The sequence below is a fragment of the Cervus canadensis genome, chromosome 1 (assembly GCF_019320065.1).
Source record: "Cervus canadensis isolate Bull #8, Minnesota chromosome 1, ASM1932006v1, whole genome shotgun sequence".
In the NCBI taxonomy this organism is placed as follows: Eukaryota; Metazoa; Chordata; class Mammalia; order Artiodactyla; family Cervidae; genus Cervus; species Cervus canadensis.
The window spans coordinates 96797140-96816529 of NC_057386.1; the positions used below are offsets into that span (position 1 = coordinate 96797140).

Sequence of the window (19390 nt, forward strand, 5' to 3'; positions counted from 1 at the left end):
AATTAACAGAGACCTGGAGGACACTGACTAACTTTCATTTAAATCTCACACACACACACACACACACACACACACACACACACACTTGCACCCCGCTTTCTCTCACAGGTATTTCTCCCATCCAGACATTCCTTTTCCTTTGTTTTTAAAATCTTATTTTTTTGAAGTTTATAACTAAATCATAATCCAAATAAAATACATGGATAACGATAAAGTGGTCATTTGCTTTTAGTAGGAAAAGTTTTGAAAAGACTGCTACATACATAAGTTACTTTTTTCACTGGGTACATGAAGGAAGGGCTCCCCTAGTGGCTTGGAGGTAAAGATCCCACCTGCAGAGGACGTGGGTTCAATCCTTGGGTTGGGAAGATCCCCTGGAGAAGGAAATGATAACCCACTCCAGCATTCTTGCCAGGGAAAATCCCATGGACAGAGGAGCCTGGTGGGCTACAGTCCGTGAGGTCACAAAGGAGTCGGGAACGACTTAGTGACTAAACAACAACATAAAGTAAGCACTAAAAGGTACTTCATCAAGGATTTAAATTAAATAAAAATAATTTTTAAATGACTATTAAGCACAGGAAAAAGAAAACTTGAGTCATCACTCTTAGAAGGATTCTTAAACAGATCACCTAAATAAAATATTTAAGAGTATGGTCAGGCCTAAAATCAAGGGTTCAGGGATATCTGCTGCTGCTGCTAAGTTGCTTCAGTCATGTTCAACTCTGTGCGACCCCATGGACAGCAGCCCACCAGGCTCCCCCATCCCTGGGATTCTCTAGGCAAGAATACTAGAGTGGGTTGTCATTTCCTTCTCCAATTATATCTATATGACTCAAATTTACAGAGTATTTACTTTGGCTTAAATACCAATATTTCAAACATATAAAATATGATATTTTAAATGAGAAATTAAAACTAATTTTTATTTTACAATGATTAAAGAAGTAATTGATATTCTAAAAAGATGCATTCTGAGAATTCTCTTTTCTACTAATCTTAATTGGTTTTATTTTTATGTAGTTTGTATTTAAATTTAAACAATATTTAAAGCAAGGGTGGAAAGTATGCTTCTTCTTTTGACCAAATATAAGGATTTTTCTTTAATATGTCCTACAATGGGGCAGAGCTTTCTTCAATCTTACACATATAAGCAGTGTACACAATGCACTGGCAAGTCCCTACAATATATTTCTTTACTTCTAACAGGGTAAAAAGATCTATTATTTGTTGCCAGGGTTTCTTGGCCCAAATCCAAGACAAGATGACCTTGTCCTTGAATAAAACAATAGGATATTGCTTCCTCTCAGGCCTCTGTGAGCTAGCACAGTAGAAAACCTCCCCCAAGAGATACGTTTATTTCATCTCAGGAAATATATCTGTCATAATAGACAAAATAAAGATCAGATAAAGAAGAGGTGGAATCTTAACCCAAAAGAGGCATAGTCTAACAGCTAAGATTAATCTCAGTGCTATCTTCCACACTGCTAAGGAAAATGTATCAGTAAAATTATATTAAGAAGACACTCTACCCCGTGTTTATAGACAAGGTCAGACGGTCATGGTAGGATAAAAGCAATTTTTTAAAAATTAAGTTTTATTAGATCTTTTCTAGTTAAAGACAGAGAGCTGGGAGTCGGAGAAGAGATGGTTGATTAACTCCTTTGCTGGACCTTCATATTATGGCCATTAATTTGTTAGGTTAACACCTTCCTCTGCCACCTTGTATTGCCCTATTCTCCCTGATATAATCCATTCCAACAGTGATGATCTCATTGTTTTTCTCATAACCTCCTAATTCCTCATATCCTTGGAAGCCTCACTCGTGATTCTTCCTAGAAAAGTCTCTCTATTCTGTACTCTCAACAGTTGATAAACTGTTTTTCATTCCAACTGTATCCGTCACACCTGGTACCAGGAAGGTGGATAATTCACTCAAGATACAATGTCTCATCTAACTGTAAAGACCAAGCCAATTACAAAAATTAATAAAATTAAGAATTACATATTAAGTGCCACTGAATTATCATTCAGAGGAAGCAGAGATGAATAGAGGCAAGGAGCAAATGAAAGTCAAGCACATGGCACTGCAGGCTGAGAAGCGAGAAAAGAAAATGAGCCCTTAGTGTCTGTAATCAGAGCATTTTGTCCTAAATGAAAAAAGCACAGGGGGCGGGTGGGGATGGGGGGAATGTGCTCCTTAGTTAGAGAAGGTAGATTACAGAGGGCCTTGGTGACCAGTAGGAACTCAGGCTCATAAAATGATGACTTGTGGCTACAGATAAGTCATGGCCAGTGTGGGTGTGGACTTCAGAGAGGTGGTCGTGAGCAGAAACGGGGCCGCGGAAAAGCCAGGTCAGGGCTGCCCGTGGAGCACAGGTGGCCATGGGCAGGCCGTCAGAACTTACAAAGGAAGCAGAAGTTGAAGGATCAAGTTTATGCTGAAAGAGTTAAACAGCAATTAAAACTGTTTGGTCCCAACAGGACCAAACAGAGAAGAGCAGGAGGAAAAGGAATTGGGCCAAATGATAACTGTTCCTAATCATCCCAACTCAAGTCTCAAGACAACATCCGAAGAGACCAAAGCACGATTTTTTTTTAACATTTTAATTTTCTTTTATTATGGTGAAATATAGAAAGCATAAAATTAACCATTTTAACCACCTGTAAGTGTACAGTTCTGAGGCATTAAATACACTCACAATGCTGGGCAACTGTCACCACCATACACCTCTAGGACTCTCTCATTTTCCCAAAGTGAAATTCCATACCCACTGAAGAAGTAGTCTCCACTTCCCCCTCCTCCAACCTGTAAAATCACCATTCTACCCTCTGTCTCTATGAATCTGACTGGTCCAGAGACCTCCTATAAGTGGAAGCATACAGTGCTTGTCCTTCTGTGACTGGTTGACAGAAATATTATCAAATAGTTTTACAAAACTATGTTTTTAAAAGTTTGTAAGATAATTTTGATCATAATATATGAACTTGGAATGTCACACATACCGGGAGAAACAAGAGTAGCAGGAGAAAAGCAAGCCTTTTTTTCAAGTTGTGTGTTCCAACAGTTCACATCAGCTCTGATAACTACACAATCCACACACCTGATTCAGATTAAACCTGGCCATAGAAAGAGAAGCAAGACACAGTGGTGGGTACAACAGAGCTATGAAAACAGACACATCTGGGCTCCAATGATGCTCCACCACTTACTAGTCCTGAGGAAAACTATTTTTTTTTAATCTTTCTAAGGCTCATTTTCAGCATATCTAAAAAGGTGAGACGCTTACTCCTTGGAAGGAAAGTTATGACCAACCTAGATAGCGTATTAAAAATCAGAGACATTACTTTGCCAACAAAGGTCCGTCTAGTCAAGGCTATGGTTTTTCCAGTGGTCATGTATGGATGTGAGAATTGGACTATAAAGAAAGCTGAGCACTGAAGAATTGATGCTTTTGAACTGTGGTGTTGGAGAAGACTCTTGAGAGTCCCTTGGACTGCAAGAAGATCCAACCAGTCCATCCTAAAGGAGATCAGTCCTGGGTGTTCACTGAAAGGACTGATGTTGAAGCTGAAACTCCAGTACTTTGGCCACCTGATGCGAAGACCTGACTCATTTGAAAAGACCCTGATGCTGGGAAAGATTGAGGGCAGGAGGAGAAGGGGACGACAGAGGATGAGATGGTTGGATGGCATCACCGACTCAATGGACATGGGTTTCGGTGGACTCCAGGAGTTGTTGATGGACAGGGAGGCCTGGTGTGCTACAGTTCATGGGGTCGTAAAGATTCGGACACGACTGAGAGACTAAACTGACTGAACTGAAAAAGGTGATAATAAATCTTTCCTTAGAGGGTTTTTATAAAGTCAGGACACATGGTATTGTGCCTGTCATATAATAAGTGCTCCATAAATGATAGCTATCACTGTTTATTCCCTGCATTTAAGTAGGCATTTTCTTATACAAGCCACTTTTTTAAAAGTATCATTTAATCACAACTGAAGTCTCACTTATTGTAAGTAGAGAGCACTATATATGTCAATAATTCTACAAAAAAGTGCAACTGGAAAACAGATGATCAGTTCAATAGTATCAAGTTGACTTATTTTAACGGATTCATTTAAAAAATGTACAAAGTTTCTAAGTCACTCTACAGTGCACAGCTTTCAAAAGCACCCTTAAGGAACTCTCCTCCCGCTAGTTCATCCGAAGTGGGTGAAAAGGAGGGTGGAAGGCAGAACGGCTCGTAAACACAGTAACAACCCCTCGCATGTCACCCCCAGGTCTCCCCCAACTTACTAAGCCTGTGAAGCTTTTCTCATGTAACATCTATTATCAGTCTGTACCCCTAGTGTTCCATAGTGGTCTGTTGGAAATGCAGTTTTATCATACATTTTAAAATGCTAATAATCTCTTATTGTCAAAATTCCTCAGATCACAAGGCTCCCCTGGAGACTGAGCACTAGGTGGTAAGAAGGAAGCCCAGAACTAGGCGAGGCCTTGGTGAAGCCCAGATGTTCACCTCAGTACTCACGCCCGGCCAGGTGGAGAGGACCAGTGATGCAAGGCGACAACACATATAAACGCACTAGTGTAAAGGGTTACATGAGGCCCCCAAACTCATTCACATGAGAAATCCGACAATGTTTACTGCGCGCCTGTTAGCGCCAGCAGCTGAGATGACACAGAGCAGGACAAGGCAAGAAGAAAAAGCCCCTAGAGATCCTGAAGATTCTCACAAGGTCGAAAAACTGAGGTTACTCCTTGGGCTCAGCCACAGCTGTAGCAAAAAAGCCCCCAGTTTAATGGTGGTGCCTTTCAACATCTCACTCCCTTCTGAAGTCAAAGCAACAAAGCCACTTAAAAGCCACAAACTTTTTGAAGAGGCAAAAATGGAAGTTACTTGTGACATTACTAAGTTTTACTCATTTAAAATTAGCTCTGACATTATCCTCGTGAAACCTCATAAAACCTCCCAGGGCAAAGAGGGGCGTCCCACTCACGTTTGCTCAACAGCCATTTACTGAGTCACCTACTATGTGAGAGCCGGAAAGTTATTCCCCTGTTCAACTCCTGCACAAAATTAAAATCTTAAAAGATTCTCCTGTTTCAACTCCTGCAAACATTCAAATCTTAAAAGTCTGCTCATTAACCAGCAGAGTCTAGATAACCAGAGGCCGATGAGGACCAGGTAGCAAGACCCTGACAACCCGTCCTGGCGGCTGCTCTGGACGGAGAACTCCAGGACTTCAATCTGTCACAAAAGTGTCATGGGAGACACCCCTTACATGTTTTCTAGACAGCACTTGACTCACAGAAATCTTCTGGCTAGGGTTACTTTTATAAAAGCATTACCCTGGAATTTAGTAAAACATAAAGCGCTTGTTAGGAAACAAATATGCTTTTGAGAACAGGCCTCTATGCACTGTTTGAATGGTTGAACAGGTAATACCACATTCACAAATGTAGTTATAACTTTTTCCTTCCCCACCAGTAAATAGTTTAACAATTTTCTCTGCTCACTAAAATCATATTATTATTGGGACTTCCCTGATGGTTCAGTGGTAAAGAATCTGCCTTCCATTGCAGGGAAGGCGGGTTCGATCCCTGGTCAGGGAACTAAGATGCCATATGCTGCAGAGCAACTAAGCCCACAGGCCAACTAGAGAGCCCAGGCGCCTCTGCTACAGAAGACCGCGCATCTCCGTGAAGACCCAGCACAGACAAAATAAAATAAAATAAAAAATAATTATGTTATTACAAATTTCAGTAACCCCATCTCTCCATTCTGAGAAAGAACCAATGAAAAAGGTAAACAAGGAGCCTGTGATTTGAACTTTGCTTCTAAGGTTCCTCAAGTGCTGTTTAAGGAACGTGCTTACTGGTCCCTGGAAAACTCCCGAGCGCAGAGGAGCTTCACGTCAGAGGCCCTGTTAATAAAATCTAACCAGAGTGGAACTTCTCTATAACAACATTTCTTATTAGTGAAATTAAGTATAAGGCTGGTCTTTTTTTGGATCTGATCCGAAGAGATTTAATTAGTGAGGTACCACAAGGATCTCATTACGAAGGGGCTGGGCTCTGAGCCCTGCATCGTAACACTCCTCCAACACGGCCGCAGCCCGGGAACATCCGTGGCTCCCACCCTGGGACTGCACTCACTGCATCCCAGAAAGCCTCTCAGATTTAGTTAATAATGTTGTTCAAGATGGTGAACAAAACCAAATTAGACCCACAAATCCAGGCATCTAAATATTCTAATTCATGGTCTTCTGTCTATACATTTTCAAAGCCTCAGCAATTTATCTCCATTTTCAAAGTTTAACATCTCAACCATTTTAGTATACATAAAAGATAATTCCTATACCCTAGCAGAATACTTGCCAGATGCCAGGATATAAGAATAGATGTTTTTAAAATATTTAGACTAATGACTATATAAGCTGCCTAAATATATGCATTTTCATCCGGGACAGTTAAATACACATATATTTACACACATATGAATCAGTGTGATGGCAGCAAACTTCCAACATGGTGATATGAAGGCAGCAAAGTGAGAACTTGCATTCCTGGAGCAGGAGGCTGGGACTTGGGATTAACCAGAGAAAAGTATTTCTCACAAACAGCAGTAGCTGCCTGTGGGATTTCAGCATGACAAATGCAGGGCTGACTCATGGGATCAATTATAAAGAAGCAACACTCGTGGCATTAAAAAAAAAAACCCTGTGTTCTCATCACCTGTTAATACACATTAAGAAGTCAGATGAGTCTCACTGATCGTTTTATTACCAAATCAATAGCCAAAGCTCTCCTCCCTCCCCCAAGCCTACATGTGAATTCCGTATTACAGACGCCTGTTCCCAATAACCTTTTTGTGATCTCTCATGAAATTCAACTATACAAATATTTTTAAGAAACTATTCAAGTATTAAGTTAAAGCTGAATTGTCAAGCTTTAATTTCTGATTATAAAAAAGCAGCCGTCCAATATCTACCAATGTTTGTGATCTTGCTTTAAGTGGATTACTGGTCTTGCCTTTAAAAAAAATTTTTTTTTAATCACAATAAAATTGGAAGAACAAGTCAGCTGTAACTTACCCTCCCTCCTCCAAGCAGAATGTCATACCCTCTAAAAACCCTGCCTCCCCTGAAGAGAAGCAGCGATCATCCCCATTTTAAAGCCGTTCTCTATGACGTGCAATGGAAGCACAAGCAGCATTTGAGGTACTTACTGAATGTTTCTCCTGCTGGCCCATAACTCCATGGTTAGCTGGGATTGCTAGTGGTTTCATAATGAAGAAACATATGCTGGGCTGAATTTACACATCATGTAACAGTTTCTCATGGACGGCAAGTCACCCTTGACAGCAATGAATTAAAAGAAAAAAGAAACAGAAAGCAAGAAAAAAAAAAAAAAAAAGGAGGAGGAGGAGAGTCAGCTGCAGCCTCAAGTCTCACTACCGGTGAGCTGAAAACCCTCACACTTGCGGACCAGAAAAGGGATCTGCCCGACCCTGCCGGTCTCCATTTTTACAACACAGAAACTCTAACCATCTCAAGCTATGGCGAGACCCGGGAAACCTTATCCAGCTTTCAGTCTTCCCTGAGAGCAAGATCACTTCTGAGACTGAAGAACAAGAGGCAAAAGAAAAGGAGGAAAGAAAAAAAAAAAAAAAAAAGCTAAAATGGCTGACTGCACACAGACTCTCCTCCAAAAGGCTTCCTACAGAATGATATTAGGGTGGTGGAGGAACCAGGCTCCAGCATTCAGCCAAGCATTGTTAATACTCTTGTCTCATTTGCAATCACACGTACGGACCCCTCCGACCATGGAAAAAAGAAGAGGAAGAAAGAAAGAACCAGGGCAGAGCGTGTGAATCGGGACCTCCTCCCTGGCTGCCAGTGATGCTGACAGAGCAGTGACCAGTGATCTCTGTCCCACTCCACTAACCAAGTTTGCACAATTAATCTCAGCGGCATGACACTGATGGACATTTGATCTAATGATGTCTGTCCCTCACACTCAACACAACCACGACTGCCAGCCAGAGTCACTAACAGAAACACGGCACATGCACACACACACACAGTCTCAAGAAGCAGGAGTCTGAATGCAATACACCAATATAATTACATTATTGTGCTTACTTTGGAGGACCATGGCTGCAGGCAGTTGGCATAGCAACGCACAAGGAAAGCCATTTCCTGGGTAGAGAGAAAGCTTCCTTTTCTAAATAAAAAATTCCTCTTAGGAAACAGGCGGCATTGCTGCTTCCTGCAGAAAGCAAGACACTGGAGTCTGTCTCTTAACCTGCAAGGCTCACAGTCAATGCAGTTCTAGTGATGTAAGTGGATTTCTCTCTCGCCCTCCCTCCCCTATATACACTGAAATATTCAGCTCAAACGGTACACACGTTCCTTAAGGCTCGCCCCCTCCTCTCCTTAACCATTTCACTCATTAAGGTAGCGATGGACAATTCAGATAAAGTAACGTGCTCTTGCCTGTGTTGTATCAGCAGCTGTAGGTTAAGCAAGTCTCAGAGGGGTGGAATCCATTGATTGCTGACTCCAAATAATATCACTGAAGACAGGGTGGGAAGGCAGAGCAAGGACTTACTTGAACAGCTTTGAACTAAAATATGATTTTTTTCACCAAGGTGAAGAAACAAGAATGGATGTGACCACTTTCCCCACCCTCAAATATCGCTGTGCTATAGGAAACCACCAAAAATTCACAAAATGCAAGCTCTGTATAAATTTAGAAGATGTGATTTTTCACAAACACCCATACACATGCGCGCACGCATACACACACACATAGCAACTTGCAAATAATATCAAAATAAACCTGCCCAGGATTATAAAAAAAAAAACTTAGAGGCAGAAACTTGAGATTTAATAAGGTTGTATTATTCTGCCACAGACTCTGAACTCCACCCAGGTAAGTAGGTTATATGAAAAGAGAGCATTATAGTGGACATTTTAATCTGGAAGCCCTGGCCCGTTTCTCACGGTCATCTCTATCCATAAATGGAGTACATAATAGAAAATAAATACGGAACATCTAGCCACTGGAACAGTTGACTTTGGAGCTGCTCATGCCTGCTGACTCCTATTTCCTTCTCTCCCTACCAAGCCACACCCACAGCGCTTATCTTCTTTCCTCCCCTCACACGTGAAGGCAGCCAGGCCCCCCACATCTCTATTTTGGCTCCCTCTCCCCCAGACACGCCCTATTCACAGACTTCTTATATTACCCATTACACCTTTTCTCCCACATATACTCAACCTCTCTCTCACCACTAGAGGTTCTCCACACTGACTTTTGAACCAGTCAGGTCTCTCCCATCTCAAAAGCAAAACCAAGCCTAGAAACCCTGCTGATATCCTGCATTCTCCTGAGGTTACCAGGCTACTGCTGTCTGATGGCTTCCCCACTTCACAACCTGACCTCTCGAGGAATCACCTGCTTTGGTTCCATCATCCCTCATCCCACTGTCCTCTCGATGAAGGACCACCATGGTCCTGAGATACGACTGAGACATCAGCAAGTCACCCTTCACACCCTCTCCACATCCAATCATCACGACATCCCAGTAATGATGTTCTCTCTAAAACAGATTTCTCTTCCTCTCCGTCACTATCATCACACTCCAGTCATGATTTTTTTTTTGCCTGGAAAACTGCAGAAGTCTCCTTAGGAAGCTCTCTGGGTGCAGTTCTAACTTCATCCGTGCCACCCGTTTAACAAATGACATCTGAGATATTTTTAAAACTAAAATCTGGTCATTTCACCCGAATCCACTGAGCCCCCTTTTCCACATCAAGAAAAGCCATGGCTTCCCACTGCTTCCTTGAAGAAGAAGAGGACCTTTTTGCACCCTATTTCCTCTGCTTTCAACTCACCTTAACCCTCTCTCCAGACCGACTCCTACTGCACCCCTCACAACACCCTGGTGAAACACCCTCAAGTTTACCGTCATATTGTGGGTCATGTCCTTGCCATGCTGTGACTCTACACTTATATTTGAGCAGTTACTATGCGCTTACCCTGCTACACACCCCTGTCTATGAGGACTGGCATCATGCTTGCCTGTGTGTCCCTGGTATTGCAGTGCACAGCATGCTACATGGTTTCTGAATGAATGAAATCCTCAGGGACTAAGAATGGACACTGACAAGAGCATATTTGATCCTGTAAACCATTCTCTATCAAAATGCCAAGGATCTTTCTATAACAGACAAATAAACTACTTAAAAGTAGTCAGCGCTGATATCTGACAAAGGAGAAAAAGCAATGCAAGAGACCAAAGACAGTCTCTTCAACAAATGGTGCTGGAACAAATGGACATCCACACGTAAAATAATAATAATAATAATCTAGAAACAGGCCTTACACTATCTACAAAAATTAACTCAAAATGGAATACAGACCTAAATGTAAAACGCAAAACTATAAAACTCCTACAAGACAGGAATAAATGACCCTGAGTACACTACTGCCTTTTTAGACACAACACCAAAGACATGATCCATGAAAGAAATAACAGATAAGCTGGACTTCACTAAAATTAAAAACTTTGGCTCTTTAAAAGACAATATTAAGAGAACTAGAAGGCAAGCTACAGACTGGGAAAAAAGTATTTGCAAAAGACATCTGATAAAGAACTTGTCCAAAATGTACAAAGGACTCTTAAAACTCAACAGTAACATAAAACTTGATTTAAAAATGGGCCAAAGACCTTAATAGAAACCTCATCAAGAAGATGTACATATGGCACTAAGGACATGAAAAGATGATCCACATCTTATATCATCAGGGAAATGCAAATCAAAACAACCATGAGATACTAGGACACACCTATCAGGATGAGCAAAATCCAGAGCACTGATAACAGCACCTCCGCTGGTGAGGAGACGGAGCAGCAGGAACTCTCAATCACTGTCGATAGGAAGGCAAAATGGTACGCCACTTTGGAAGGCAGTGTGGTTTCTAACAAAACTAAACGTGCTTCTATCTGATGATCCAGCAACCCACTCCTTGATATATACCCAAAGCAGTGGAAAACATATGTCCACATGGAAACCTGCACACAGATATTTAAGCTATTTTATTCATAAGTGCCAAAACTTGGAAACCACACCAAGATGCCCTTTAGTAGATGAATGTATAAACTGTAGTATGTCAAGATAACGAAATATGATTCAACAAGAAAAAGCAACCAGCTATGAAGCCATGAAATGACATAAAGAAACATTAAGTGCATATTACTAAGTGAAAGTCGCCAATCTCAAAAGAGTACGCACTGTATGATTCCAACTATATGACATTCTGGAAAAGGCAAAACTATAGAGACAGTAAAAGATTAGGGGTTGCAGGTGGGAGTGATGAGGTGCAGGTAGAATGAAGAGGTGCTGCACAGAAGACTTTTAGGACAGAGAGGAGACTTTTAGGACAGGGAAAATACTCTGTATGATATTAAAATGATGGACACATGTCTTATTATACATTTGTCCTAACCCATCTGCACAACATCAGGATTAAACCCTAAGGTAAGCTAAGGACTTTGCATGAATATGGTAGGCTCATCCTTGGTTTTAAAAAAGGATGTACCATTCTGGTGAGTAAGACTATGATCCATGGAGGCAGAGATATCTGTGAAATCTCTACCTTTTTCTCAATTTTTCTGTAAACCTAAAACTGCTCTAAAAAAATAAAACCTTGAAAGAAAAAAAGTAAAAGCTAGAAGCAAACCAAGTATCCACCTATGAATGAATGCATATATAAAGTATGGCATAATTTATACATATGATGGGATATTCGGTCTTAAAAAGACCAAGATTCTTCACAAGCTACAGCAAGGATAAACCTTGAAGATACTATGCTAAGCAAATAATTTAGTCACATAAAAACAAACACTGTATGATTCCACTTATACGAAGTACCCAGAATAATCAACGTCATAGACAGAAAGGAGAATGGTTGTTGTGAGGGGCTGGGAGAAGGGAGAAATGAGGAGTTGTGTTTAATGGGTGCAGAGTTTCAGTTTGGCAAGAGGAAAACGTACTATAAATGGATGATTATGGTTGCATAGCAAGGTGAATGTACTTAATGCTACTTAACTGTACACTTAAAAATGGTTAAAATAATCAATTTAAATGTTATATGTATTTTACTACTACTATTAGTACCACTACTACTACTACACACACACACACACACACACAGAAAGTCAATGGCAACTCCAGAACTAAATGATCAAGTCACACGACGTTCACCATCTAGCCCATGTCCCACAGGTCCAGATGACAGAAGACCCTCTCCAAGATTAAGTCACATAACCGCCATGCTGATGGCAGCCAACCTTAGGAACAAAGTTTCACATTGCTCATCTTGGCGGAAAACCTGTCACTTCTCTTAAGGAGGAAATTAAACTCATCAGGGACCCGGGTAGATGAAGTCAGAATCACACATCCTCAGGCACTGGATACTTTTTTGTGCTAAGACTGCTGTGATTTCTCTCCCAAGCTGGCTCCACGCCTACAACCTCCACACTTTAAAAAACACATGAGGGCAGCACTGAAATCCTACTACCCATACTACCTTGTACACAGAAGTTTAACTACACCAGGTTATGATATGCCAAACATAAAATATGAAGATTTAAGAGAACCCAGTAGTACAGATTTTACCCAAATAAGAAAAAAATCACACTTAGGCTGAATTTAGTTATGCTTATCCTATTTCTTAACCATCAAGGTTTAGCAAACAGCACTCAATAGATTCAGCTACTGCAAAAGGACCACGTAACAACTTTCTGCCTGTGTTGAGAACGTCTGTGTGCACGCATGCTTAGTCGTGTCGGACTCTTTGTGACTCCATGAACTGTAGCCTGCCAAGCTCCTCTGTCCATAGAATTTTCCAGGCGAGAATAGTGGAGTGGGTTGCCATTTCCTTCTCCAGGGGCTCTTCCTGACCCAGCATTGAACCCATGTCTCCTGTGTTTCTTGTACTGGCAGGCAGATTCTTTACCACTGAGCCACATCAGTAACAATGACCCAAAAGATAGAGATTACATACACATCAAGAAATCACTTACTGTAAATCTCCATGCTAAATTTAAAACCATCATATTCACTTATACTTTTTTCTACCTAAAGTATTCCCTTTTAATTACTATGAAGTTGAGAAAAATGGTCTGCTCTTCTCAGTAATTATTAACCACATTTAGGATTAATATGCGTTTATTTATTTATAATACCTACAGTGCTTATCCATAGATCTCCAAGTGCTTTACAAACATTTAACTAAGCTTGGTCAAAACCCAAGGGAAGCAATAAAATAATGTATTCATCTTTCACAGAAAACTAAAGTGTATAAGATTACACAGTTAGTAGTTTGGAAAAAAATAAAATAGAAACGACGTTTCTAATATCATTGTGTATAAGATTACACAGTTAGTAGTTTGGAAGAACAGAAAATAGAAACTACTTTTCTAATATCATTTATTTTACTTATCCACTATACTACATTCATTTTTTTCTCTCTTCTCTGTTCCTCAGAGGAAAAACTATAGAGGTTGGAGAAAATCTGTTGGAAAGGAAGGAAGAATTTATTCTTCGATACTGGAAACATAAAATTTTATAAACATAAATCCTAATGTTTTATTGTTCATCAAAGAAATGACATTTTAAAATGCTATTTTCTATATGACCACATCAAATCCATAAGCACCAAGCCAATGCAAAACTGTGCTAGGTATGGTCAAAGTTTCACTTCTCTTTTCCTAAACCCAATATATCCCATTAGTATTACGATTTCTTTCTTGAAAAAAAAAAGAAAGAAATGTTGATAATCTGACAAATTCTTCACATCGTTAACTCAATTCTACATTTCACATAATCTAGTTCACCTCTGGGTAAACTCAGACAGGTCCCACACACACATCCTCCTCACAGAGGAAATCTGGGCTATAGTTTTTTTATTTTTTCTACTTTGACCAATAAAAAGGAACCTCAGGTTCTTTGTTTAAAACAATTTATGAAATAAAATAAGAGATACCGACACTATGCCTGACATAATAACTGTTGAGTAAATATCTGAGTTTAGTTTAACGCAGGCTTTAGAAATACTTGGAACCATTACTTGACTTAACACTTATTATCAGAAAGATCTAATTGTGAGTCCAAAAAAGATATAATCTCAAGCCAGATATACTTACAAGATATATTCAAAGAAATCTTTAGGCAATGTCTTTCTTTCACAAAAGGGGGTCTGACAACAAACTACATATGCTGAATCTGACTCACAATTGAAAAACTAATTAACCAACCTGTAATAACTAATTAACCGACCTGTACATGGATCATGATAGAAGAGAAAGATTAAAAGATGGCATGAAATGGAGAGTTCCCTGCCAGTCAAATGTTTAGGGCTCAGTGCCTTCACTGCCACTGCAGGGGTTCAATCCCTGGTCAGGGAACCAAGATGCTGCAAGCTGCACAGCATGGCCTAAAAAAAAATTGGCATGAAATGGAGACATGCAGAAAAACAAAAAAAAAATAAAGAAGTCTGTAAGCGAGTTAGAAATTCCAACACACAGAATGGGGCTTTTCAAAATGCACTTATTTGAAAAATGAACAGACTTCAACAGCTGATTTCATAAAGCTTACCTCATTCCTAGAACCTGTTTTAAGAAAAGACCAGACTTCATCTCAAATTGCTCAAGTTCAAAGGCAGAATCCTTGTAACTGTAATCACCTCACTGCTTTTTCTAAAGACAAGGCTTCAAAGTGGGCTCCTGACTGCAGTATTTCATAGAGCAACACTACTCCAAATATAAACGGCAACTATTATCTTTATTAGTAATTTGACATGTAACCTATTCCATTATGATTAGTATGTTTGCATGAGCACAATACATTGCTAACTATCTATTTCTATTCAACAAAAGGAGAAATATTGACCACAAACTGGAATGTAAATTAGTTGAAGGCAGGACCATACAGCATTTTATTTGTCTGATATGTTAATGATAAATTATGTTTTATTTATACTACTTAACACATAGTAATTGTTTAAATGAAGAATGAATGCATGATTTCACTTAAACTTTTTCAAAAGTAATCTGTGAAATGTTATTGGATTGACCGAGAAGTTCACTCATGCTGTTCATGGGGTCACAAAGAGTTGGACACAACTTACTGACTGAAAAACAAAAAGTTTGTTCAGTTTTAAGTAAAAACTAAAAGACATGTTTTCCATTTTTACCACGAACTGTACTGAACAATGTATTCCTCAAATGAATGAACTTTAGGGGCAACCCAGTATTAAACCAGTTATAAAACGAGGACATAGACACAGGATAGTTGTACATTCAAAAAATATGTCCAACTTGCTAAATGACAAAGTTAGGTGTTTTAATTAACTTGACAGGTGAAAAGAGTAGATGAAAACCAGTAAGTCCAAATTCAATAGCTTACAATGTATACCATCCAAATGTCATTCATACAAGTATTAAATAAGATAAGATAGGGAAGATCAGGCTAGAGGAACAATTCATGGCAGGGTAGGAGGTGGCAAGGGTTATCTGCAAAAGTGAGCTCCACAATGTCTGGAAACCCTAATATAATCTCAGGTTACATTATCAGACATATAAGGCTCAGGGTGGGGACACAGGAAGGTCTGCTGCAGCTAGCACAGGAGAAGATGAAGTTGCACAACTTCATGTAACTGATAGCAACCCATTAGACATCAGGACTTAGGAGAGATGAATAACTTATCACATTCGAACAGCAGAAAATCCAGATGCCAAGGTGCTGGAGAAGTTACAAGAAGTTAGGAATGAGAGGCTGGACAAAGCAGGGTGTCCTTAAATTATGAAGCACAGTTACAGGAAAACAGAATAGGAATATTTATTTGTCCTGCTTTAAGAGATATCTAGAACCTTCAAGAAGCCTAAACTAAGATTATAGAGAGGCAGATTTCAGCTAAGCATGAGGAAAATTTCTGAATAATAAGGCTTTTCCTACAATAAACAATAACTGGTATGATTTACAAAACTCTTTCTTTGTACCAAGCAGTAGTGTGCAATTTTGACAGATGTTATGTATGGAATCTCACAAATATCAGTGCTAAGTGTAATTATTAATAAAAATATAATAAAAGCAGAGGATGAATATCAGTGATTACATAGGAAAAAATAAATTGTATTAAGTGGTTTGCTGGCAGATTCCTAAAATCCTTTTAAGTTCTTAAAGTTATCTTACCCAACATGGCTGTTCCCAAACATTAGCTAGTAGCAAGATGGGGGTGATAAGATAGAGATGGGTAATAAGAAAGAGAAGACCATCTGAATGAAAATGGATCTATCATAGGATAAGATTTCCTGGTGGCAACTTCCCTTTATTCTGAGATCTTTGTTCTCCTACTTTGGCAGCTGTGAGGGAAATATTAAAATGTCCTTACTTTAAAAAAAAAATTATAATGATAATTGGACAGTAGTTTAAAGGTTTTCTTGTTAACATCCCTTAATTTGCAAATTAAATGCTGTCAAACCTAGAAAAACGTAAGTAAAAGGTGTTTCTCTTAATGGTAGCAATAATTTGAATTATTAAAAGCTGTATATAACTAGACAATGTTTTAGAGACGGCACAATATTCCTAAATACTACCAAAACACTGACAATATTTTCTCATACACAAGTGATTTTGTGGCAGTGTTTTAATCTCTAAAATGGATCACTATTTTTAAACAGTTGTGAACTGTTTTGCTTCATTAGAAAGTCATAGTTTTTACAAAAGATTTTTAAGAAAGATTTGGCTTAAGGGGATCTAACTTTTAAAATACACTAATTAATCACTCAGTCATCCTTGTTATGAAATGGTAGTTGCTACTGAAAACCCATTTCTGTATTAGAATGAAGCTAGAAAGGCTAAATGGAGAAGGCAATGTCAACCCACTCCAGTACTCTCGCCTGGAGAATCCCATGGACGGAGGAGCCTGGTAGGCTGCAGTCCATGTGGTCGCTAAGAGTCAGACTCGACTGAGCGACTTCACTTTCACTTTTCACTTCCATGCATTGGGGAAGGAAATGGCAACCCACTCCAGTGTTCTTGCCTGGAGAATCCCAGGGACGGAGGAGCCTGGTGGGCTGTCCTCTATGGGGTCGCACAGAGTGGGACACGACTGAAGCGACTTAGCAGCAGCAGCAGAAAGGCTAAATAGCAGGGGGGTGGGGGTGGGTGGGGAGGGGAGGCCGGGAATGTTATGCTTTACTAATGAGAGATGTATGGTTCAAAAAGGGAAAACACCTAATTGCAACAAAAAAAGACTGATGAATCAGCCAGCACCTATAACAGAGGATATTCTTGTTGCTGCTGTTCAATCATGTCCAACTCTGCAACCCCATGGGCTGCAGCATGCAAGGTCCTCTGTCTTTCACTATCTCCTTGAGTTTGCTCCGAGTCATGTCCATTGAGTCGCTGATACCATTTAACCATCTCATCCTCCACCGCCCCCTTCTCCTTTTGCCTTCCATCTTTTCCAGCATCAAGGTCTTTTCCAATGAGTTGGCTCTTCGCATCAGGTGGCCAAACTATTGGAGCTTTAGCCTCAGCAACAGTGGACATTCTATGCTCCAGTCTATTTCTTTTAAAGGTACTTAAACTGTAGGCATCTAAGGTGGTTGAATTATTTGAGATATATTTCTTTTAGATCAAATTTAAAATTTAAGTAACATAAAAGCAATATGTGCTAAATTCATTTTAAAAAATAAGGAATTTCATGTACCAGGGACAGAAAAGACCTATGTCTTTGTTCGACTCTATCTGTGTGACCATGAACATTGAACACATTACCTGACACCTCTGGTCTTAGGATGGTTATCTCCTAACAGTGGAGACACCATCACCAAGCTTTCAAAACTGCAGAAAGATTGAGAAAATATGTGAAAAAAAACACCCAGTCGATGGGACTGCCCTGGTGGTAGAGATGATAGACTCCTATCATTGGCGGGCAGCGCAGGGGGCATGGGTTCAATTCCTGGTCCAGGAAGATCCCACATGCCTTGGAGCAGCTAAGCCTGTGCACCACGACTGCTGAGCCTGTGCTGAGCATTCAAGTCACAAATGCTGAAGCCCTCATGCCCCACAGCTGCACACCGCAACAGCTGAGCTTTCGTGTTGCAACTTATAAAAGCCCGTGTACCTAGAACCCGTGCTGCCCAACAGGAGAAGCCACTACAGTGAGGAGCACGCTCACTGCAACTGGAGAGTAGCTCCACTCTGCAAACTAGAGAAAGCCTGCACACAGCAACGAAGACCCAGTACAACCAAAAATTAAATAAGTAATCAGGAAAAAAACACCCAGCCGACTGGTGTATGTCATAAGTATTCAATAAGGGTCAACTTTACTCCTTCCAAGAAATTCAAAAAATTCACTGGCACTCAAGGTTTGGGCAACCCATTAATTAATGTTATACAGATGGCATATATTCTTGTATAGAACTGTCAATGAAGGTGGATCTATGATGGCTTTCCTAGTAATGTTAACTCATGCTAATTCTGGGAATTTGACCCAAAGACCTCAGTACAGAACCACAATACTGCTGAGCACCTACTAAACAGCATCTATGTGGTGCAAATGGTATACAATAGCATACAAGATAGTTTCTGCTTTTGAAGCCTCTGCTGACTCTTCAGGAAATTTAATTTTTAACAAACCTATTTTCATTTTTTAAAATCTGTTTTCAAATAAATAGCAATATGTATAAGTTTTCATAATGGTTCAATAATCTTCACTCTACAAGAAAATAACAGTATTTCTAGAAGGCAGCATTCATCAATGGACTTCATGACCAGGAATAGAACTGTGACTGCCTGTCTGATGTAATTAAATATATTCCAGACAGGAAATGCTTCCAAGTTAATTTGCCTGGAAAATAATTAAATATAGAAGAGATGGTCTCAACATAGAAAATATTTTAGGTGCCACAGAAATTCTTTAAATGTCCCTTTGAAAAAGAAGCCAGCCTCCCGATATGACCAGGGGAGCTTAAGATGACAATATTCAATTTTCCTTTCCATAAATAAATGAATAAATAAACAAAGCCAAAACCACACATCTACTTTCTTCCTCTCCTTAAAAACTAAAAACACAGAGTACTTTACCTATTCATATTTTAGTTGTACTTTGAAATTTTCAATTACTACCATGCAGATATTTTTAAAGAAAAATATTGTAATATTTAATTGTACATATCAGGTAACTGCAATTGTTAGAACTACTCACAACTGGCCAGATGAATCACATTCACAGACAATTATATCTCCTTATTGTACCATACAGTAGCAGTTCATGGTATTAACACATAAACATAAATCTTAT

At 39.6% G+C, this 19390-nt stretch overlaps 1 protein-coding gene across 11 annotated transcripts in view; it reads right to left on the reverse strand.

Moving 5' to 3' along the window:
- RAPGEF2 (Rap guanine nucleotide exchange factor 2) overlaps positions 1 to 19390 on the reverse strand; it is a 256054-nt gene that overhangs the window by 87178 nt on the left and 149486 nt on the right. The window contains exon 1 of one of the 11 annotated variants that reach the window (XM_043487399.1): positions 7236 to 8380. The exons of 8 other annotated variants lie outside the window; for them this stretch is intronic. In XM_043487399.1, coding sequence (XP_043343334.1) covers positions 7236 to 7295 — 60 coding nt within the window. In that variant the 5' untranslated portion in view covers positions 7296 to 8380. Of the gene's footprint in view, positions 1 to 7235; positions 8381 to 19390 lie in introns of those variants that run through there. 2 more of the 11 variants (XM_043487405.1, XM_043487406.1) reach the window with 2 other exon arrangements.